The sequence below is a fragment of the Bradysia coprophila genome (assembly GCF_014529535.1).
Source record: "Bradysia coprophila strain Holo2 chromosome X unlocalized genomic scaffold, BU_Bcop_v1 contig_173, whole genome shotgun sequence".
Classification (NCBI taxonomy): Eukaryota; Metazoa; Arthropoda; class Insecta; order Diptera; family Sciaridae; genus Bradysia; species Bradysia coprophila.
In genome coordinates this window covers 1,761,169-1,786,839 of record NW_023503302.1, presented here as the reverse complement: position 1 = coordinate 1,786,839, position 25,671 = coordinate 1,761,169, and the positions used below count along the sequence as shown (strand labels likewise).

At 31.7% G+C, this 25,671-nt stretch overlaps 1 protein-coding gene across 8 annotated transcripts in view; it reads left to right on the top strand.

The window, feature by feature from the left end:
• Positions 1-25,671, top strand: part of LOC119068081 (teneurin-a) — a 289,470-nt gene that overhangs the window by 139,013 nt on the left and 124,786 nt on the right. For 2 of the 8 annotated variants that reach the window (XM_037171494.1, XM_037171492.1), the window contains exon 2: positions 9,642-10,227. The exons of the other annotated variants lie outside the window; for them this stretch is intronic. In XM_037171494.1, the coding sequence (XP_037027389.1) occupies positions 10,085-10,227 (143 nt within the window). In that variant the 5' untranslated portion in view covers positions 9,642-10,084. The remainder of the gene's footprint in view (positions 1-9,641; positions 10,228-25,671) is intronic. 8 annotated transcript variants of the gene reach the window in all.

Here is a 25,671-nt window from a genome sequence, read left to right as displayed (position 1 = left end):
CAATGAACGAGGTGTTTTTTTTCTTATTTCAAGTAAAAGCAATTCACTATAAAGCATGTAATCCAAGAGAGATTTTCATGACGGTCTTTAATTTGATGATAATGATAAACTATAAATTTACCGTTTAAAAAAAGACTTAAGACGATAATGTTCCAGTATGAGTAATTGAGTAGTTAAGTGGAAATAAAAACTAATCAGACGAATCGAATTTGAAACAGTAAGCAAGATGTAATAGTCATAACGAGGGATAGAAGAACATTCGAAGTTTCGTGTGTAGTTTGTTAGAACGAGGCGGCGCCGAGAAATTAACAAAATTCAGATTTTTTATTCTAATTTCGAATAATACCGAGATACCACCGCCGCAATTAATTTTTATTGATTGTTGCGGGCGTACCCTCCTATTACGACAAATAAATCGTTGTATCTTTCCTTGTTCTAATTTGGAGGATGTGCCAAAATTTCAACATAAAATGACATTGCTGTTATGGAAATTGCTAGAGTACAATACGAGTGATCTTTTCAGATCAAACAGCTGTGTGTGTATATTTGACTGACACAATGAATTATATTAACATTTTATCAAGCAATTTAGTGTTCCGTGAATGAATGACAATTTTCTGTCGCTCGTTTGAACTGTGTGCACATTATGAGGATTTCGAAACCAATTCAAATAAAGTTTATGAATTTATGATGCATTATGCTACAACGATTTAATTTTATTGAATTTCATAAACGGTCAATTAAAATCAATTTAAATACTGTCGTTGGTATTATATGGTATTATATGGAACACACAGTACATGTCATTCGAAATCATGGATTTTTCCCTTTGATTTAAAGTTCGAAAAGAAGGCGAGTTAAGCCGTATGTATATCAATGCATATTTCGAAGTGGTCGTAACTCGTGTATATGAAGCGTGTACCAATTTGAATTGAAAATGGAATTGATTTTATTTACTCAATTAATTGTTTCATTCATCGATATATATTCGAGGCATATAGAGTACAGGACAAAGTTTTTCCATTAAAATAATTAACGTTGACCGGACAAGTCTCTTCCCTTGTTTTGCGGATAGTTTTGGAAATGTTTTATTTTTTTTTTCAAAATAAAAATCTTTTATTCCCGGAAACTACGACCAATTTAAATCAATGCAATTCAGTTTAATCGAAATATAACCACAACACAGTTGTCACTGTCACAAATAAAAGTTTATTGATGCTGCACAAATTAATGAACGAACATCGGGAACATCTAATTATCTCTATCAAAATAAACGAATTTGGAATTCTATGAATAATTTCGGTGTTTGGAGAATGTATAATAAAATCGAACACTTCCACTGTAATAATAAAACATTTCACGCTCTTTAGTGTCTCAGATATCATTTTTGAATTTCAAATTTTTAACTTTATTATTTTCATTTCGAATCCTACCGACAACAAATTTATGTTAAATTCAGGTGATTGAAATAATAATTTTCGGTTCTACATTTTCGTATAAAAAAAATGACTTTTTTTTCTCGTTCGTTTATTCGATTTGGTTGGCAGTGTATTATCATATAAACGATAAATTGTTTCCGAAATAAGAAGACCCACTGGCATTGTCAATATACGAAGCATGCATATTTATGTATATAAAATGGAAAGCAAAAAGTTTTCAAATAAATTTTCAGTCCATAGCCTTCCCACATATATTTATGTGTATGAACGGGAACACGATATACATATCGAAATTATTATTCCGAAAAATGTTAATTTTATCTGTTTCAAACATCATCAAAACTTAATAACAATAAAAGGGAAAAAAAAACTATAACGACACATCAAACCGTCTCGGAACCATTTTTTGAAACAAAATCACATAATAAATAATATGGAGAAAAAAACTTGGTTGTTGTTTTGTGTTATATATATATTTAACCGAAATATATAAAATCCATAAATATGATTATTTTCACATGTAAACAAAACTAAACAAAACTTTTGGGCGAATATGTGTGTGCCTTTATTCCGAAAATTTATGTTTATTAAATGAATTGAAATATAATAAGTTTTTCAGTTATTTTTCTCGCTCCTCTCCACCGTCGAGTATATATAAATTTTATCATGATACATCTTCTCCATGACAATGTCATAAAAATGTTGATTATCCCATTCTATTAACATAAACTTAAATTACTCAAAGAAACCAATAAAATTTTACAACTTTAGATTCTCTTATGTATGGTGTATACCATTGGTGTATACATAAATGAATCTATGATAGCTTTTGCAAATAACTTATATTGTGCATATACATACATATACCATACATACACCCAGTGAACGATCACTGAAACTTTGAGATATATGCAAATTTCCGAATAAAGTTTGATATTCTAATTTAGCAATTGAAAGCTTTCCAAAATCTATACCTATTCTGGTGTATCCTTATTATTATGTATGGGATCGATCCGAGAAGGAAAAGGAGGATGACTTACTTTTATTCAGTCGCTTGCTGTATACAATGTTCGAATAGCTGGGTATATGTTGAAAGAGGAATGTTTCCATTAAACTATATCATTTAAGAGCTATTAAAACGTAACTATCTGGAACAAGGAAATATTATGCATGTCAATACATAGAATGCTCTTCTAGAGACATTATTAAAAGACGGGAGTAATAAGTGTGGAGCTTTACGTGTAAGGATGCTATTACAAAGTTAAGCTGGCTGTTTTTATTTTCTACTGTTATAATGGTTGTTTTGCTTCGGATCGTTCAATCTTCTCGTGTCAATGGGAATGGAGATGTGAGTTTTCATCGTATATACGTATATATACGTGTTGCATAACTTTATGTAGTTGACGAAGTTTGGATTAATTTCGATTCAGACATTACCAGCAGCTATTCGTTTTCTTAATTAGTTTATTTTCTTAAGATAACAAAAAAAATATCCTTCGAGCCACAGTAATAGATTTGAAATTTCGTCAACATATTGTTAAAATATTAACAGAATCAATCACTTTTCCGTTTTCGTCAAAAAATGTCAATCCTTCTATTATAATACCTTGTCTTACGAATAATGTATTGAGGATATTGAACAAACATTATTTTCATAAATCTACGCAACACACTCGAATCTGAAGATGATACTAGGGATAAAATAAATATTATACCGAACAATTCGCTCATATATCTCGTCTGTTATAAAAGACAAACATTTCGACACTAACGACACGAATTGACGAATTATTATACTACGTCAATGTTATTATGATGACACTTTTTGTCAGTGTAATTGATACGAAATGAAATGACAAACAGAAGAAGAAAAAAAAAACAAAACAAAAATTGGAACTAATCAAAAATTATATGCCAAGCGGGTACTCTTTATTTAATGATTTAACGGTGATTATGAACAGTTTATGTTACGAAGAATGTTATGGGTATGTTTCGAAAGTTAAACAACGAATTCCAATAAATTTATCTAGTTACACTGACATAACAAACTTTTTTTTATGACTTTTGTTCTGTTTTTACTGACTATATAAATATCATTGGAAATTAACCCCTTGACGAGTTTACGATGCAAAACATAAAATCCGTCAAAATAAATAGAATTGTAATGAAAATAGTTAATGTTCGAGTTGAGTATTCAACGTATTTTTAGTTCAGTGATTTTTTTTGTTCATTTTTTTTTTACAAACATAAAATCTCGCTTAAAATGTTAATATCATCGATGGTATTTAGAATTCGTATGACAGAATTATGAAAACGTGATGTGTGGCCGTATCGTGATTTCGTTGTCCGTTTTTCTTTGCGACATTAATTGATTAATTAAAAATAGAGAGAATATTTCGTGGATTATGTCAGATTAATTTTTAAGTTTTCATGTCGTATTGGCACTCATTTAAAAAAATGTTAATTTAACGAGTTGCTACGAAATCAATTAAAAAAATGAGCAAAAAGATCACTTGGTTGTTTGGTTTAAATCAAATCGAAATATGTTGGACACAATGTGAGGAACGTCGAAAGACACCAAATTTCAGTTATTTGGAATCAAGGACATTCTAGCAATAGTATATTAAGAGTCAATTCGCCAAAACTTCGAACAGCTTATATGGAATCGGGATTCAAGCCGACGGCGATCCTATCGAGGTATGGCTCAAATGAATCGTCGTTCAATTCTGAGAATATCGTGGAACAACTTTTTCCCCGAAAATTTTTTGTTGGGCTGTCATGGCCCTTAGGAAATTGTTCTCCGAAGTGGTCGTGAAAATCGTTTTTTAACAATTACACCAACTTGCGAGATGTTAAATTGTGCACGTTTATGAAGGTCAATGAGCTGAATATTATTGACCAACAAACGCCGATGTTCGGCCCACCCAGCCGCCGCAACAAGTGAAAAACCTCGAAAAAACGGAAATTTTTGAAGGGCCTCTGGCGGCTGGGAAAGTTAGTAGCAGGAAGCTCTAACCTGGAGTTTTGTAGCTTACTTCAAGCTATATCCATTGACACCCCACTCGACCATAGTCCCAGATAGAAATGGAGTTGATTTTTCACAATGTATCTCAACCCAACAAATTTTGGAAAATCATCGAACTTTAAAGTTCCTCAAATAACGTTTTTTCGAGCGAATTTTATTATTTATAGGTTTACGAGATAATAATTAGTAAAACTAACTTGATACAGCCAGAAGGTGTCTCATAGAATTTTTTTTGTAGAAGACAGACTGACGAAACGAACCAAAATTCCAAAATTTTACGTCATCAATTATTTGAAAATAGTAAATCGACCTAAAAATTGTTACTGACTTGGAAATTTGTTGCTTTAACTAGTGGATCCTTAACCGCCGGCTCCGGTTACAAAATTTCCACTAATAAAAACAACACTACATGCTGAAGCGACCTTTAATTCAACTGCTAATGACACCACTACGTATCTGAATTATTTTACATAACTGGAGTTAAAAATGAAAGGTTTCTTTTTCGTATGTTTATTGACCTCGGCTTCGCCTCGGATCAACGAAAATCACACGAAAACTACACTGTTCAACTTGTTGATAAACTCTTGTTGTGTATTCAACTATTGCATGCTACATGCATCTAAACCTATTTCATATTTCGTTTCAATTACTTCTTTTGATGTCATTCGCATAAAATAACTATTTCTGCGAGCTTCAAAAATAAAATAACTTATGACTTTACATTACATATGTCCAAACGAATACGTAATCTACTATTTCTTCAGACATAATATAAAATCCTTTGAGCCCAATAAAGACACATATAAATGTTGTTAGTCACTACTGTTGACACAGACCTATGTAATTTTGCATTAGAATTCAAAACATATATTCAACTATAAAAGCAGCAACTCGTCAGTCAAAATACATTCCTGACAAAGCAGCTGTTTTCCTTCAAATTAAATTCTTCAACAAGAAGAAATTATTTTGTAGTTCCTGTCATTACACACTCACCTATTGCACTTTACTTATACATACAATTACAAGTTGTACTTCAAACCATTTCTTCAATGACGATGTTTACATCAAATTATGACGGTGCTGCGATACACACCATTTCTATATATATATGCAAAGACAATAAACCAACCATATGTACCAAACAAACAAAGGTCCTTTGAATACATACCCTAATAATAGCGTCTTTTAATCATCCATATGCTGAAATCCCCACATAATATACAAGCAAATTCCATCTGTATAGCACACACACTCACACATAACTTAAATATTCAACATAAATATTTTGGGGACCATAAATGGCTCAAACCCAATTAGAGATTTAAATATAATTCTGCCCTTGGGGTTGTTATTGGAGATATAATTATTAAGTTTTCAATTCGGTTTTCAGTTTGTGTTTTATTAATGAAAGAAATGAAAATGAAATATGGAAATTAATTCTTTTCGGATAGATAGATGCAAGAATTGCTAATAAAATACTGCTGGAGGTGGTTTTAAGATTATTTTTTTTGACATAGTCGATTGAAGGTGACGAATAGTGGAAAAAAAATAAAATAAAAACATTTGCGGTTTTGCTTTCGTTGGTAACATTCGTACGGGTGATGTTAACAAAAACAATTTTTTGTTTTTTAAAGTTTTCGAATTATTTTTTTTTCCTTTGCAATTAGGGCTATTAGATGCAGCGAAAATTGTAAGTTTTCGTAAGTTCTATTTAGCAATTTTCTCGAACAAAAGAAGAAAGAAACTATACACTCATTGTCAGTACGAAAACTATTAATTACAAAATTTTAAAGTTTCTTCTTCTTCGTCTATCGTCGCCTCCCTCCACCCTCGTACCCGTCAATCTGGAACCGAACATGCACACTTATATATACATACATTTATATATACGTTTCCACTAAGACCTATCAAAATGTTGAAATATTGTTAAATAAATTAAATGAAGCGATGCCATTTTAAGCATAATAATATTCTAATTGAGTTATTTAGCAAACTATACGTATTTTAAACACAGAGTGGATGAATAATGTTGAATGAAAAGTTCGTTATGGAGTTTATTTATTCGCTGAAATTTCACCACCTGACGTAATATTCTTAGAAGTGGAGTCGTCTCAGCTCCCACTTATGGTAGAAAATCGCTCAATAGCGTATAATAAGAACGATGGTTCATACATGCATTATACAATACATATATAGTTTCTTACGTATGTACTACATATTTTTATAGTCTTCTTGCATAGTTTGGAATTAGAAATTTATTTTCGTACACATTACCTTTGCATATAAATAACTGAACGGAGTAAACACTCAAGTATTACGTCTTCGCTATTATAATATATGCAAAAGTTCGCTAATTAATTTTACAGAGAACAAAAGACAAGCAAATTGTGCGCGAAATAACGAAAAATCATATTCTCAAACACACCCAAAGGAAAATATAAAACTTTTCAAGTATTTTAGTTTTCTTCATTCGGGACGGTATAACTCGAAGTTTATCTTTTATGTTAATAGAAAATATTTATGAATTTTATGTTTTGCCTAAGGTTTACCCTGCCATACCGAAATGTAAATGTAATTAACATACTAATAACAGCCAGCATAACTTTTCCGGAAATAACATATCTCTCTATGGCTTACTAATGATTCCGTATCACAAGAAAAAGAAATGTTTCACATTTTTGGATGTTCTATTGGTAGTATGAACTGTGGTCTGGCAGGAATAATAGAATCAATCGAAACTGACCACACTAATACTCCATTCATGCTGTAAATAACCATCACAATGCAATCGTTCCCTTAAATCACACTGCTAACAACCTACATCCGATCCAGTCTGTATTAATACGTCGGGCCATCTAAATGGCAGACCGTATATACCAGCTCACATATAGAGCTATAAATTTGTAAGCAATTCAAAAACTTCCAGAAACTTATTCAATAGAATGTGAATTGGAATTCAGACCAAACAACTAACTTATTCGATCTCCAAATCAATGAAGCAAGTACATTTAATTCGAAGCATTTATGCAGAGTGTAACATACATATTGGATTTCATATATATGATACAAGTTTCCACATAAGTTTGATACAACCAGCACAAAATTTTTACCATCAAGATATTCTAATTAGCGGGTACATGCAATATAATATATTTTACATTGACAAAACGGGATTGAAACGATTATTCAGCGTTGTAGCACAGTAATTATTCCCATTTATTACACACAAAACCAACAGAACCGTCTAATGGCTTTTGAATGTTCCTTAATAAAATTTTGATTGGAGCTAGTGTGAGTGTGTTTGTTTGTTTTGTTCAACCAATGGATTATTATTAGAAAAACTATTTTCGATTAAGAGAATCACAACAGTGAAAATGAATATTTTTTTTGTGATACGAAACATCCTCTTAAAATGTTATACCATTCGGTTAAAAACAAAAGTTTAACAACACACAAGAAAGCTGAAAGTGTAATGTTCGGCTAACACGTATATATATACAACACAACACGTACACTTCAAAGCTAAAAGCATAATTATTATCTTCAGATTTTGACGAATTGAATAAAATGAAAATCATATTTCTTGTCTTTCATCATCACCGCGTTTTTTTATATAAAATATTTCTTTGGATCATCATCAAACAGACAACCCAATGTACGACTATTAAATCTATTGAAAAAGGCCACATATTATTATATATCTTCGCATCACAGAGCATAAGAACTATGAGAAGATGAATTGAATGTTTTTTTTTATTACTTTAATCAATTCACATTGTTACTCGTCGTATATACGTATTTTATCATCCACCGTATATTGTACATTTATATATGAATGTAATAGGCTCTCTCTCGCTCAACTCATTTGTTAGTTTGGCTTTTTTGAAGTTAATACAGCCACAAAAACATTTTGACTCGGGCTACATATATAGATATACTTTATCCACCCAATGTTTCAAGACAAATACGAACAACAAAAGATCATTCGTCATTTCTCATAGAAAAACATTTCTTCTCGCCATCAACACCCATAATACCGGTCGCTTTACTTAACGCATACATCATAATACAACAAACTAACTGGTTGATTATTTTGGATTGTTCTCTAAAATAATAGTAATCATTAAAATGTTCGTTCTAATCTAATTGACAGACACACTGGGGTATGGTATTGAAAAATTACGATGCTGTTGTTGTTGATGTTTGGTAGATATAATTTTATGTTTGTCTATTTATGAAATAATAAATACTTGATGTGGTTTTGGAGAGAAAATTTATAGGTTTTGAAATCGGAGGGAAATTATTTTTTTTTTCTTTTGAATATATTCAATTTTGTGTGTGGTTGTTCATTCAAATTGATTCGACACACACGCTATGGCAGAAAAGTTTCATTTATTTGTAGGATCTGAACAAATTGTGGTCACACGACGAAAAGATTAAAAATGACCCGTTGCGGTTACGTACACGAAAGTGACTACTCATGTCAAAATTCTTTACGACAATTTGTCTGAATTATTCTATACTTCATTGATCAAAAACGTTTTTCATGACTCCTTTGCACACGTATTTTTGAGACATTCTTGACTAAAGGAGTTTTTCAAATGGAAAAGGTAGTCTATGCATTTTTCTGTTCGTTCGGATAGCCTCAATTTCAATTGATTATAAATATTTTCCAATAAATTCTCGTTTTTTAAATTGCATCTGTAATAGACAAAGTGGCAGGAGAACCTTATGCTATGTCGTCGTTTGAAAAAATAATTCGACATGCAATTTTTATCAATTGAAGACCGATTTCTAATATTAGCAATGCCAGTTTTATGTTTCATCCAAACATACAATGCGAAGTTGAAATTGGCATAATTCATACTTAGAAATGCTATGATCCATGCCATTAGTTCCCAAATTCGTCGAAAAAAAAAACCACCATCAAATCTAATTATTATTTCATGCAAAGCCATTTCCCATTAACATTGAATCAATTATTGCCTATATATTGGGGTAGCATTCTTAATGCTTGAATTGCTTAGCTGGATAATTGGATTTCTGCTAATCTAGATTAGCATTGTCTAAATTATTCCAAATGCAAAAGAAAATGCAACCTAAAATGTAGAGCAAAGTTTGATGTTAATACACGGCAATGTGAGCGACTTATTAAAATATAATTTGTTTTGTTGCAGGTAATCAAATAATTTGGAATGTGAATCTCTAAAGAGAGCAGTAGGAAAAAGAACTTGAAATAAATTTGACAATTTATAACTTACCACATCACATAGATGTTAGTCGAAAATGAGTCAATTTATCTACTTGAAATATCTGCATCTCATTGAAATTCAATTGCATTAGTTTGCAATATTTTCTGTTCTTCACTCTCGTTAATTAATTTTAAAAGTGAATGAAATTGCAAGTGGTAAATATGTGATCTAATTATACCATTTGCGGTCACGGTAATTAAACTACAAAATCAGATTGATATTTTAAAAAATCCGTGAGTGAACGTTACTTTTCTTTATCGTTTATCAAAAATCTTACACACACAAAAAACGAACGATGAAGTTTGTCGAACTGTAAGTAAACTGAATATTATTAAACTCATACAAGGATTTAACAAAACGAATTCATCATGACGATGAAATCAATGAAGTATTCGGATTGTGATACCATAATGGATGGTTACAATCCGGTACCGCCACCTTTGCCACGTCGTATGCCACCCGTACGTAATATTTACGCGGAACCATTTTCATCTGAATCGAATGCAGCAAGGTAAATTTTTATTAACAATAGACATTAGTCCAATAAGAATATTCGTAGAATGCTAACGCTCATGTCTTGTAAATTTGTATTTTATTGAGAAGATGAAGGTGTAGTTTTAGGCAACGGAAATCACAATACCATAAGTAAGAAATCAAACATAGAACGGAGTTATGTAGCTCGACTTTTTCGGTAACCCTTACGGAAAGATGTTTCTGTAAGGTGGATCGAATCAAAATCTATTGTAATTTTCCTCTTCCGGCTGAAATCTCCTCTTCGAAAGGCTGAAATCGACCTGAAAATCAAAAAACGGAATTGGCTCGAACCTCACCCAATTTGTTTTCATTTGTTTAACCTAACTTGATCTAATGTCTCAAATTTAACCTGAATTTCAAGTCAAGATCAAATCAGGTTTCAGGACGTTTAGTTCTGGTTTTAAGTTGACCCGAGGATTGACCTGACCTTAATGATTTACCAGTAAATCAAAAGTTATTTTGACTTGTGGGCTTGTACGCCTTACCTTGTGTTCGTCAAAATGAGAAGGAAATTTCGTTCATAATATACTATAAAAAGGACCTGATTAAGCCGTGCTAAGATTTCTGTTTGTCTTCAAATCTTTACGACCTCCTCATGCACAAACATTCGCCAATAAAAGAATTCAATGAAAAATTTTATTGTCGCATAAACTAAGCTCAACTGATAGTTTATTATTAGTCATTCAATTGTTCGTCTACATCTCCATCTATTAATACGTATCCTTTATCTTTGCGTGTCTCTTCGATTGAATTTCATTTATAATGGGAAAACTTCCAAATCAACGTTGTGTCCCTCGTCTCGTGAAAACAAAAAGTGTTTTAAATAAAACTTTTCAAAACAGAAAATTTATTTGAAAACATCCCATAAAATCTATCCAGTCACATCACATATACAGATATTTTATCATCAAAATATTCAATCGACCTTTATGCAGTTATTACCATCAATATTCGACTTGTTTTCTCGATTTTTTGTGCTCATATTTTCCCTGAAAAAAAGTTGAAATTTATTTAAATCAATTTTTTGTTTGTAGAAAAATATTTTCATTTTTGCCGTATCTGATTGAACTTCTTCACCTAAACAATGCTCTATCAAAGAGAAACACAATTTCAACTTTGTCGTCATTGTCGTGTACTGTGAACTCAACAGTATTGTATATTCGTCCAGTCAGTATTTCAGCATGAAAAGGATATAACATGACAAATAGAGTAAAAGCTGGCAAAATACTGAAAACTTTTGAAGTCAAATCATCATCATATATACGGTTGTTGTTGCTGCTGTTATTATGAACTGTATTAGACTGGTAAACAAAAAAAATCATCGTTGAATTACGATAAAGTATTCACTCGAAGCTTCGCAAAGTACGAACTGCATTTACATGAAACAAATATATTTTTATGTTCGTTTTCGTTTGCTAACATATCTATAACGTCGGTGAACCTTGCACATATAATAATAAAATAATGGTAAAAGTTTGCCATATATTAAAACCATTATATCATCAGATAGAAGAATTCGTGTCTGTGTAATGTATTGACACGAAAAATGTACATAAAAAAACGCAAAGAAAACAATTGTTGAATTTTCCCTTCGTGCTCATTTCTCCTATCCAAGACTTTTACGACTATCTTTACGAGGGCAGAATTCAAGGCAAATGTTTGGATATTAAACGCGTTATAAGAACATGTTACACAGAGAATATTGCCAAAAGTTCAGTTTCAAAATGGTTGTTAGAATGGATGTTATATTATACATTATTTGCGAAAAAGCTTCTACGTGTAGATACACAACTACCCATCCGTATACCCTTGATATCCATTTCATCTTGATACAATGGTTTGTTTTTCTTAATATCTTTTTAAGCTCGACTTGTACTTTCGACATCATAAGCATCTACTTGGGTGTATATTAAACCAATGAAGGATTAAAATAAAGAGAACAAATGAGCATACAGCATTTAACTTCATAGTCAAGAGTCAAAGAAAAATACACACAACGCACACAATCTCGTGAATTGCGAAAAAAAGGAACGGAATAATTTTTGTGTTAAGTTTGCGAGCGTGCTAGTGAGTGACAGAGAACGATATCGAATATAGTAAAAGCGCTTGTGCTATAACATTCTCGTTTAATTGAGCAAATAAGAATTTTAAACGATAATTTGCGAAATGGTAAGGAGATGAAGCTTTAAGAATATTTTACTTTCTTTTCAAGATCTAGAAACTTGAGTCATTTTTAACAAATTCTAGTCTTTAAAGTACTAGATTTGGTATTTACTTAGCAGTCGAAACTGAAAAAGGATCAAGTCCGAAAAAGTTAGTTTTGTTAGAAGTTCTGGCTCTAAATTGTTGACATAGAAAGACGTCGACCCGATTCCAAAGTTAAAATTTATTTTCTTAGAAATCGTCAGTTTTATGTTTTATCCGAATAAATTCATTTCCATTACTCTGTTGATATCTTAAACAAGTCTGCAATTATTTCGCCCAACAAGTTTGTCTCTGTTGGCAAAGATGAGCGCTTTGATGAAAACTTTCAAGAATAATAAATCATTCGATTTTAATTTATGCATTTGTGGCGTCACCATGAAAATCGTTAGTTATTCATTCGCGTCTCAGTTTTTTTTCCAGAAGTTTTGTGCCTTTATATTCATATACATTGCAGTTCTTTCTGTTTGAAGAAAAAAAAACATTTCTTAAATCAACAGTGAAATTTCGTTTACATGCATCTTGTGTTTGTTTGATGTAAATTTTTAATTGATGCTCACTGCTTCTTCGTTTTATCTGTTAAAAATTAACATAATTTTATCGAACGAAGGAGAATAAGAATGGGTCCATGTAAATAACAAGTTGATGACAGTATTATTACTTGAAATTATAACTAAACCAACGACGGTGTGTTAGCACCAAATAAAAACGTTCTCAGATAACTTTAAATGCCATCAATATCGTTAACACTTACTCAATAATAAAAGTTTTTTTTTTTTCGAAAACAAAATCTTATAACAATTATTCTGCAGACAGAGAGATCCAGAACACATATGAGATAATATAAAAAGTATGGATACCATATATTAATATACGAAAATAGCACAATCTTATTCGGGAACCCATCAACAATCTACGAAATGATAATAAAACAAATTCTCGTATTAAAATAGCCAGCGAATAAATTAGAAAAATATGATTTTATGAAGTGGCGAAATATTAATTTTTTGACTGAGTGTGTATTAATATACGCAGCAGCACACAGAAGAATGGAAGAGAATTAAAAGAATTCTTTTTTTTTTCTTGTTCGTTTGTTTCAAAATAACGAAAATTCTTTTATAATTACTTCGCACGCAGCAATGATTTATTGTTCACATATGGTTTGTTGTTACTCGGTTTTGTATCACTGTAAGAAGCGCCGCATAAAATTTTAATTTTTAAATAATTTTCCATGCTGCAGTTCTATGTATATAACGAAAATCCAAGTTTTTAATGCAGACATTTCACTTCTTTTTATTATTATGTTTTAACACTTCCATCTTCCATCAGTGGTAATAATTTAGGGTATAAAAACTCGAAGAAACACACACATAACTTTTATATTTTAATTTAATTAGAATTTTAATTTTGATAAATGACTTGTGTTGTATTTTGTGTATACGTAATAATACGCAGGGCAAGGCTTCATTCTTAAAAAAATATTGTGTTTATATACCCGTTACACCATATGGTAAGCATGAGGACATGTTCGTTGTGTTTCTTTTTTGTTAATTTTTTTTTGAGTGGCCCTTTTTTGTTGTGTACCTTTTTTATTCGTAACAAAATAAAAAAATAAATGTTAAAGGCATGCCTCAGGGTCTATATGTCTCATCAGAAATTTTTTAAGAACTCAACTGGTAAAGGTACGGGCAGGTATATATTCTTTTAAAACAACAACACAAACAATTATTTTGAGGCGAAAAAAGTCCTTGTTTTTTCACTGTGTATCATCTCAATCATCCTTTTTGGCTTTCGCCATGTGAATATTGATAGTGCAACAGTTGGCACTTAAAAGAATGGTTTTTTTTCTCTTCCAACATTATTTTTTGAGTTGAAAGAACTTTGTTCGTTTATATGTTGCTTTTCGGTCGAAAGTAGCAGTTAACGTGTTCCTTCTTGCATTCATAATACCTGCCATATTGTATGTAATTTTAAATAAATTCGAGAACAATTTTGTCGTTCATTACAAGGTATACAATGGCGATTTTCAGATGTGAATTTGAGTGTGATGCAAGCGGTGTTATTATCCGGGCTTCATTATTTAGAGTGTTGGTTTTATTTTTTGTTCGTAAATTTATTTATTTTTTGATAGATTTAGTTACTGAAGACAGGATGTTGAACGTTGCAGATAATTATTAGTTTCCTTGTTATCTTTTTTGTTTTGTTTAAATGGTACGGCAAAATTTCTCAACCCGTATAAATATCGCACCACTACTATGTAACATAATGCAGTTTCCTCCGCCTCCGATAGACCTCCAATGGAGGTGCTCCGTATAAAACGCTATTAATAATTGTATCTCTCACTTACCTACAAAATGAATTACCTTCAATGTACAATTAAAATAAAACGCTGCGTTGTACATCTCGGCAATGAATATAAGGATGAACTCTTACCACGAATTTATATATTACCACTGACAAACCAAATCGGCCAATCCCATTCAATAAAAGATGTAGTTAACAACCATATTGTTAGTTTCTAGAGACAAAGCAAACAATTCGCCCACTCTTTTAATCTGTACACGATTTTTTTGTGTTAAGCGTATTCGTCAATAGCATTTTATAATATACCCCGAGTCCATAATAATTCTAAAGTCCGTCCAATTAAAGACTTAAAACATAATTTTCCTTTATAGTCCAACATTTTGCTTGACTACTTCAAAACCATTAAAAATCGACTGATGTTTATAGAAAAAGAACATTTTTACTGCCCTCCGGCATTTTGATGGTGAATATAATATGAAAAAAAATCTTTTGATATTCCATTCAGGTACTAAAAATCTGAGGTAATGTGTCTACATATCTTTCTTAAAATTGTGGGACCATATGTTGCATCTCAAATAACGTTTTTTTTTTCTTCTGTTCTGTTCTCTTAGTCGTCATCGTATACACAAATGTAATATGTTATAAGAGCATATTTTTATGTTTTGGATTTTGTATTTTGTTGTATATTTTGAAGATGAAAAGGGATCATATTCTCAAAGGTATATGTTGTATATGAGGTGAACGTAAAGAACTCCGAACTACTGAAATTGGTTTATTAAAATAGAATGCTTTCGACGAATTTTTTTTTATTCCTTCAAATCTGCACAGAAAACACGTACGATACAATTTGCTGTGTAAGAAGTTTTCGTAAAGTTTTAAGCAAACGCGATTAAAATATACGTTTTTCTTTCGTATATAGAATTTGAAGACATGAATTTACCGAACAAAAAAAATGATTCGTTCAATTCTTTTATTGATGGAACGTACGAAAATTGTTTGGAAATATAATTTTTGTTTGTTTTTTTTTACGTTTTTTCCGTCAAAAGATTTGATTTCAAATTATATATTAGATTGATGTTCAACGGTGCTGAGGATTTAAAAGCGGTTTGATTGCTGTGGTACTAATTACTTCAGTTGGAAGAGAATATTCAATTCAAAATTACCAAGTATAGCAACAAGCAATCTACCTACGAATCTTTGAAATAAATTTTCCAAATTACATTCATGTATTCATGAGCAACGTTTCATGTTTTAAGACATAAGGATTCATGGTAATGTCTATTTCTATTATACATACACACATCTACCCTCTAGTAAACTCTGAAGCCTCATGAAACGTCGTTGGATGTTTTTTTTTCTTCTTAATTTTCATACACAACGATTATAATAACCCAGAATGAATCTTCTCAAATTAAAACAAAAAAGTGCAACAGTTTAATTAACCCAGTTTTTTTTTTGCAATGGTGCACATTTTTCCATAGGAAAAAATGTGCAGAAAAATGCATTTTACAAAGCATTTATATTTCACTGTTGTTTCAGACTTATTTGAATGGTATGTATGTCGTATGTGTACACACACGTTTTGTTGTCGGGGAATAAACAATGCTGTATCCTTCTGTGTTGATTTCTGTGTTGTGACTTTTTCATGGGTTTTTGTCTAATATTTTCCCATTATTAAACCCATGCATAATAAAAGTTGCATGCTCTTTATGGTTTTTTTTCTATTATTTTGTATTGTAAGCTTTTTTTCATTAAACGTATACTTATAGATTGAGAGAGATGAAAAACAAAATTTTTGGTTTATTGAGAACCAATTAGTTGCTTACACAAAACAAGGAAGCAACAGATGTTTGAATGAACCATAGTCTAATCAAGAAATCGATAATTTAACTGAGCCTTTTAGAAATGGCAAAAAATCTTTTTATCGAAATAATGATAAGACATGAGTTGTGTCTAGTGTTCTCCAGCAGTAGGTATTTTTTCCACCGAGTGATAAATGGTTTTTTAGGCATTTGTCTATTGTCTAGATTGGCATGAGAGGCAGGTCCGGCCGAGTGTGACAATACATAACATGTGTCTAAAAACCATTTATCACCGAGTTGCATACAGCATTTCTGTCAATAAAGATAACAAAAGTCTTGCTTTTCGTCACTGAGTTGAGAAATAGTTATCGGTATATGGCCTCCAATGAGAATCTACACATGTAGTGCCTAAAAAAGCATTTATCACGCGGTGACATGAGTAACTGTTAAGTCACTGTGTGATGAATGCTTTCTTAGGCACTAGATTGTGTAGATTGTCACTCCAGTTTTACTTTTCGTAATTGAGTGAAAATAAAGTATTTTAAAGATCAAACGATAGAGTGGGACACTGAGATCGCATAGACTAATGGATCTTCAAATCTTAACAATTTCAAGAACTTTAATCAAGTTTCCATTGGGAATGACAATTTGGCTTGTGATTTCAAAAAAATTAAAACTAGAGACGAATAGTTAAAGTACGTGAGCCGGCGTTATGTAATAAGGAACGCGGTTAGACCTCTTTAACATGAGAAATGTAGTACTTAATTGCTTGAAAATGGTTGTTTCGACAGTAATAATCTAAGATTTGATTGAGTATAATTGCAACGAGGTGTCAAACACTTGACAGACAATGTGAGCACAATGTGTTAATGAATGTGGACACTTAAACATGCTAAACATAATTAAGCAAATGAACGTTCGATATTTCAATTTAAATAAATATTTTGCAAAAAATGAATTCAGTGAGAGAAAAAAACTATTTCTGAATGACAAACGGAATCTCTCTCATCTCTGTCATGTTAAAAATGCAATTATAAAACGAAACATAAATTGAACCCAAAACAAAACAAAATGACGACACAAAGAAACAAATATACATGAAGAGCGGAACGTGTATACCTTTTCATTCATTCAGAAACACACTCGAGAAGTGTTGTATTTTTAATCTTTTGGCCTTTTTTTCATCATCTTAATTGTCTTGATGGTTGTCTGTTTTTGAAAATAATATATGACAAATGGCATCAGCGCGCGTCAATTTCATTTACGTATAGGTATATAGATATATTACATGTATATATAATAACGTCTATCTATACGTTTTATTTCATCTTCGTTGTGTTATTAGATCATGTGGTATATATACTTATAAATGAAATGCAGGGAATAGAAATACATATTTTGATCGTGTACTAAATGTACAATGTACTTTAATATATATGTATACACACTCATAAATATTGTATTACAAACGAAAGTAAACGAACGTCAAAAATATGCTTCACTGAGTTTGCTTTCCTTTTATGTTTATACACACACAGTCCTCTCTCTTGAACACCGTTTTACCTAAAACCTAAAATAACATTGAAAATAAGAAAATCATTTGACGAGATTGTGATTAAAAATTAAATACGAAAGTGGGTTTTTTTACGGTGTTGGTACATTTTGCATGAAGATGTAAGGGATGCCTTCGCTTTTTTTGTCCTTTATCGGAACCAGTTCAAAATGGAAGTGACTTTCCGGCTTGTTAATTTCATTTTTGCGGTTCCACTTTACACTTTTCGTGTTCTGATGATATTTATTTAAGGGTGTTTTAGACGGTAGCATTATCGCCGTAGAAAAAAAAAAGTTTTCAATGCAGAAACATTTGGCGAGAGTTTAATCCTTAACTCTAAACGAACATTTTTAAGTAACTGTAAAGTTGAAGTAAAATTACATTTCATTGTTCGGTTAAGCAATAAACAAACATAGACTTGTGCGACGTAGCATGACGGAATATTTATTATTTAGAAATTTCATCGAGATTTTTATGCCATAGAAACAAGAGCCTAATAATGTGCCACCACAATAATGTCAACCTCCCACACTACCCAACTTTTACGAGCAATTAAGTCTATTGACTTCTTTGGATTTTAACTTCGAAAAAGTGTTTATAACACAGATTAATTATCCTACGAGAAGAAGGAAAAAATGCAAATAATAATTAGGTTGAGCTACAAAACAAACGCTGACTTTATTGATTTTCCTCCGTTTTTTTTTATGGTGCGACATTTTTCGCGACTGATATTACACTCCTCAAAATGATACCGTTAAGTTGAAGTGTAAATACCCAAGACATAAAAACGTGTTATGTTTCCATTGATATTGTGTTTATATGCCTGTTGTTTTTAATCTTAATCTCTGATCAGAACGTTGTTGTAAAAGAATCGATTAATCGCATTCAATCTGAACGAAATTTCCATGAGAAGGGTGACAGTGGGGTGACAGTGTAATACAATAGGAGGCAAATAGTTAGATCAGAATGAGATGAAAATGTCGGATATAAATATATTTCTGCGAAATTGTATTTTAAGTAATTTTTATTCGAAATTGCTCAATCCATTTTCATTGTTGTTTCGAATGAATTTACTAGTTCCACTTAAGTGAACATGTCGTTGCTGAATTGATATTTGTCGATTTGAATGAAATTTCGACCATTTGTTCCAATTTTAAATTTTCATGTCACGTTAAATGGTTAATTAACTCGATGTGTTAATAGGGTAAAAATACTCAAAGTTAAACAGACGAATGCTCTCAGACTCATTTCGTAATACAACGAATTATACGAAGAATGTCAAACATTTATTTCCGCAAATAATAAACAAACGCTGTAAAACGCTCCAGTAAAGTGCTCTTGGTATTCATTTTATTTTGTATTCATTACACCTACTCCCTCCGTATATACATTTTTGTTTATGCTTCCATAACAATTTCTTATTCCCTTTGACGAATTTAAAAGAAGAAAATAACTCAATTTCAGTTATTTCATGGCATTGCTGGATTTTCCATAATGCGTCAATTATATCACGAATTCAAACAAAAAAAACCCTTCCATTTTATTGTAATTTGTGAATCGTATATAGGTACATATAGCATCATTGCAACATAAAATAGTCTGCATTCAACTAATACATTTGAAGAAGCACAGAAAAAATGCACCGACTAATACCTTACCCGGAAATGCGCATTTAAATTTATGTGAACAATTTCAAGTGCTAAATAATACTTTGCTTTCATAACTGAAACATTTCAACATTATGTAGTATAATAACAACCTGTGAAGTAGAACATAGCTGACCTATTTCTCGAAATGTTCCATTTACTACGGATGAGAGCGCAAGGGAATAAACATAAAATTATTATTATTAACTTAACCGTTGACGGTGTCAGAAACGTTTTTCATCTCCATAAAATTATAATTTGTAGTTTCGTAACCGTTATAGTTTTGTCATTGAAGTATAAAAACATTTTACGGGGTTTACTCTATAGCAATTATATGTTATTCGAAAGGTGATTTTATAATGTACCGGCTAAATGTTGTTCGGTTCGACCGAAATGAAATTGTACACCTCATGCAACTATCTTGGTTTTTTTTTCCTATCCCTCTCCCTCTACGATATAAAGCTGCAGGTGAACAATTTTACTTTGTACAAAGTGGAAAAGTTTAATTCATTTCCCGTTCCGAAAATATTTTCGCCAATTCATTTAACTTCTTGCCGCAACAAATTTGTATCGGTCGTTTATATGGCTCGATAAGACATAGCGAAATAAATGGATTACATTAAACGTTTTACATATTAAAATTCAATAAAAAATTTTGTTTCCCCTTGCCTTAAATTTTCGGAACACACAAGCTAACTAGTTAAATACGAAATTATTCGAGATATAATACCCCAGATAAGTACTATTTTGTACATAAACATAAAACACTATAAATACTAACCAAAACATAAACATGAAGTGAAAAAAAGTGAAGAAAAAAATTAAACTAAAACTTTTACACGTAAATTGTAACGTTACAATATATTATACGGGTTTAAGGGCCGGATGTTGTTAATTTTCTTTGCCGCCGAATTAAAAACAAACCTTTCGTTGATCCTATCACCGATAAAAGAAATATATACTTTTCGTTTCGTTCATTCATTTTATGTTGTTTTTTTTTTCTCTTGTGTGTGCTTCTCTTCGTCTGTTTGATTCTTATTTTCTTTTTCATTTTTATTAATTTATTTCTGTAACAAAAAAGATTTTCCAAGTAATTAGTTTTAATAGATTTTTATCTCCTATTTATAGCACTTTCTTATACTTTATACATAATGCACCTCTATGATAGATTGAAACGAGAAGGAAAGACGAAGAAGAAACAAAAAATCGAAAAATTAAAGGAAGAGAGACTGGTGAAACATTGAATATTACACAACAACATAGTTTCATATAGTCGAAATAGTATACTAAAGCAATGTAACAGATGATGGGTTATATGCTAACGTTTAACTGGTTCGAAATGGTTTATAGCTCAACAATAATGATTCCGACGCGCATAAATAATGCCACAGTTAATGCGCTTCTCCAAATGGTTTCAAATTTATAATAAAACGTTTGTAATATTTGAAAATAAGTGGGTGGGTTATGTTTTGATGTATGTGAAACATGTTTAGTTATAAACCGCTTATATGCAATATAATATTTCACATTTTAATGCTTTTAAATCATGTGTAATGAATGAGCGATTCACCAGTTCTCCGGCTCGATTTATATACATACAACATAGTGCAATTTTACTTAATGCTCTTAACATTAATGGGTAACTTTTCCCTACACACACACCTTGTATAATATCGTGTTCATTGCATTTACAATGTTCGATCAAATTCCATGTGTTCACTCGGTTCACGATAAATACATCTTATGTAATAACAACAACTTGCAAACGGTGTAAAAAATGAGATAATAAATTTTAAACAGCAACAAAAAATTCCTAGTTTATTATGAACCACACTCCACACACAACCACATATATATAAATATTCTATCACTGCCGAACAACACCATATAAGGATAAAAATGAAAATAATTACACTCTCCAGTTATAATGGTATAACGAAAAGAGGATTATTTTATTATTATGGCATATTGCTCCGTTCATACTCTTAGGATATTTTTTTTTCTTCTTCTTTTTGTTGAAATTATTACCCACAGCAAGTTAAAAAGGCTCTTTGCGAATTCGCATAATAATCTGAATAATTTATTCCTGAACAGTATTTTATGTGACATTTCAATATTTATGAGGATAATAAAAAAATATTAATTGCCAGGTAAGACGAAGGAAAAAAAAAAGAGATTTAATATCATAAAATGAAAGATAAATCTGCAGTCGATTTCATGTTGATCGAAAATATTAGACTGTTGTCAATATAATTTCGCAATTTTTTACACTTTATTTTTATGGAGTATGATACATTAGCAGCAAATAATAATATTGACAGTATGAATTGCGAATGATGGTGGATCTGTAATGCACAAATTAAAGACTTTCAGCGTTGTAAATCCAATTCAATTTATTGATTCCATATCTCTTTTATCGGCTTTGCATTACTCTGATATCCCGTGAGGAATGAATTGGAAGAAAATGTTGTTGGAATTTTCACAAAAATATGCTGGCTTCATTTTTTAACACCTACGCCAGTAGACGATTTGAAGATCCTTTTTGCAAATAGACTAAGAACAGGTCGAAGTCATCTCATGAAAATCAACTCAATCGCCTTCTACAGAATATAGCAATAGTTGGCATGGTTTTTAAACATTGTCACTGGCTTTCTGTTGCCAATGTAGAGGTGTGCGGGCCGATGTTTTTTTGAAGCCCGTCCGGCCCGAAGCCCGGTCCGAAATTCATTTTTAAAACCCGGCCCGAACTGGCCTGACGTATTTATAGCCCGTCCGGCCCAAGCCCGATCGGGCCGGATAAAAACTCGGACGGGCCGACATTTTCGGGCGGCCCGAAAGCAAATTTCATATAAAAAAGTGCGCGAAACTTTGAAAATCGGGCCAAAAATTTGATTTTTTAGGTCCGGTATGTATGTATGTTTATTTATTTAGCCTTGCTATTTTCCTTTTTTACATTTTCCGTTTCTCCTTTCTCTTAGTTTACAATTATTATAATTCTTAATTCTATTTTAATTCATTCATTATTTCATTTTGTATTTTAATCATATTTATTCTTATTTAATTTTATCGTTTAATCATTTATGTATTCATTTTACAGGTTCATTAAATCACAAATTTATTTTTTATTTCATCACGTAACAGTCTTTTAAATATTTTAAAATCATTTTCACCTTTAATTTCCTCTGGCATTCCATTGAACATTAGCACTCCATCATAGAAAATTGTGTTCCTTGCGTCATTGATTGGTCTGATGTCATTTGCATTGCGAACGTTGTAAGGGTTTCTGTCACCGACATATGATATTTTGCTACATAGATAATTAGGCAGCAATCCATTCTTGATCTGGAACACCACAATCATCGTTCTTAACATAATCCGCTGCTTAACATTCATCCAATTGAGGGTATCCAACATCACATTGACGCTTGTATCCGCTCTACATCTCAAAATTATCCTCATCGCCCGGTTCTGTAGTTTTTGTAATTGGTCGAATTCTCCTACATTGAACGATGACAATATTGATGAACAATATTCAAAATGAGGTGCGATTATGGATTTGTACACTTTTATTTTATTTTCGATGGACAATTTATTGCTGATTCGAGCAAAGAAGCCAATTTTTTTAGCTATCTTTCTACAAATATATTCATGGTGGCAGTTCATTTTCATGTTACAGTTAATCATAAAACCTAAATATTTCATGTCAAAAACTCTGTCTATCGATTCATTATTCATTTTAACGTCTATATCAAAATCACTACGTCCTTTTTTCGCAATCACCATAAACTTTGTTTTCTTTACATTTAATTTCAATTTGTTTACGTTTAACCATTTGTTAATCCTTTCCAGGTCTTCATTCACTTTACTTTCAATGTCTTTTATGTCATCACCACTGTAATACAATAGAGTGTCATCTGCAAACAACATGATCATCAAGTGTACCAGGCAAGACTTAATGTCATTGATGTATAACACAAAAAATAAGGCTGCCAATTTCGATCCTTGTGGAAGACCTATTGCGACTTTTAACTCAGATGATGTTGCTCCTCCAAATTTCGTTGATTGTGTCCGTTGTGATAAGTAGCTTTTGATCCATTCCAATTCTCTATCCGTTATTCCCAATTGTTTTAATTTACAGATGAGCCTGTTTCTGTCGATTGTCTCGAACGCACGTTGAAGGTCCAGAAACACTGCTACGATTATCTTTCCTTTCGTTATTTCCATCTTCCAGTTCATCAGTAACATGTTTAACGCCGACTCACACGAATGCCTCGATCGAAATCCTGATTGTTCTTCGATGATTATTTTATTCCGTTCCACATGTTCTTCCAAGAATGTTTTAATTGCATCTTCCAACACTTTTTCGTAAGTTGGTAATGAGTTGACAGGCCTGTGTTCTTCACACTTTATCGTTCCGGGAATTTTTGGAATGGGAGAGACCAAGGATTTTTTCCATTTCGTTGGACAATGTGAAAATTCCATAGATGAGTTCACTATATCAGCAAAAATTGATCCAACAACTGGCAACGCATCGATAAAAATCCTTTTCGACATAAATTCCGGGTCACCATTTGATTTTATATTCGTTAAGAAACATTCAATTTTCTCTACAGTTACGATGTCAAACCTGCACGCACTCACTATATCTGCTTTTATCACACAGTCATCTATTTCGATCGGTATGCTATCACTTATTTCAGTTATACTGTCAATGAAATACTTATTAAACGATTCAGCTACGTCAATGTCATTTCTTTTCAAATCGCCATTAAATTCAATATAGTCATTCGCCACCTCTACACCATTTATTATAGATTTTAGCACCTTCCACACTTTCCTCTGGTCATTTCCCGCTTCATATAATTTGTTGTGGTAGAATTCATTTTTCGCTCTCTTTATGTTAAAATTGTACAGTTTACTCACCCTGTTATATTCTTCCCAATCTGATGAATCATCTGTATAGTAAGCCTTTTTATATAATTCACTAACTTCTTGTCTTTGTTTATGTAAGCTATGGGTGAACCAAACTTTATCAGTTTCTTTTATTGTCACTTTTTTAATAAAATCACTTAAGCACGCTCTCATGTTATCTGTCATAAAATTAGCTTTTTCGTCCACATTCATACCAATCGATTGAGACCAATCCACACTTGTTAGTTTATTTATAAATTTTTCCTTTGTATAACCACATATCTTCATCACTTTTTTTTGTTTATTTATCACTTCATTTTTCACCTCAAATATAATTGACGAATGATCACTGACTTTGTCGTCAAGCAGAACGTCTACATTTAGATTGCACATGTTCGAAATCACATAGTCTATTAAAGTCCTTGAATTTTTAGTCACTCTTGTGGGTTTAGTCACCCATTGGGTCATTCCCATATTTTGTATGATTTTTTTTACTTTTTCACTGTGACACGATGATTTCAATAAATCTATATTAAAATCTCCACATATGACGATGTTATTATTATAGGTTATATTGCTCTCACACCAACTTTCAAAATAGTTCAAAAATTCATCATAGTTCACTACCCGTGTACACGGCGAATGATAAACGATCGCAAAATCACCGGTAATTTTTTTGGATTTTATATTTATTATCATTGACCATACATTTTTGCGATATATTTCACTTTTAACAATCGAATGTTTCATTCCACTTTTTATGTACATTGCTACTCCACCCGTTTTCATTGAGTGTGAATCACATCTTATCAATTTGTAGCCTTTTATGTTTACTTCACTGTTATTTATATCACTGGTCAGGTGTGTCTCACTCATCACGGTCTAAGCTCGGCCCGACAGATTTGAAGCCCGCCCGGCCCAGGCCCGGTCGGGCCGGATAAAAACCCGGGCGGCCCGACATTTTCGGGCGGCCCGCACATCTCTATGCCAATGCAACAGTAGAA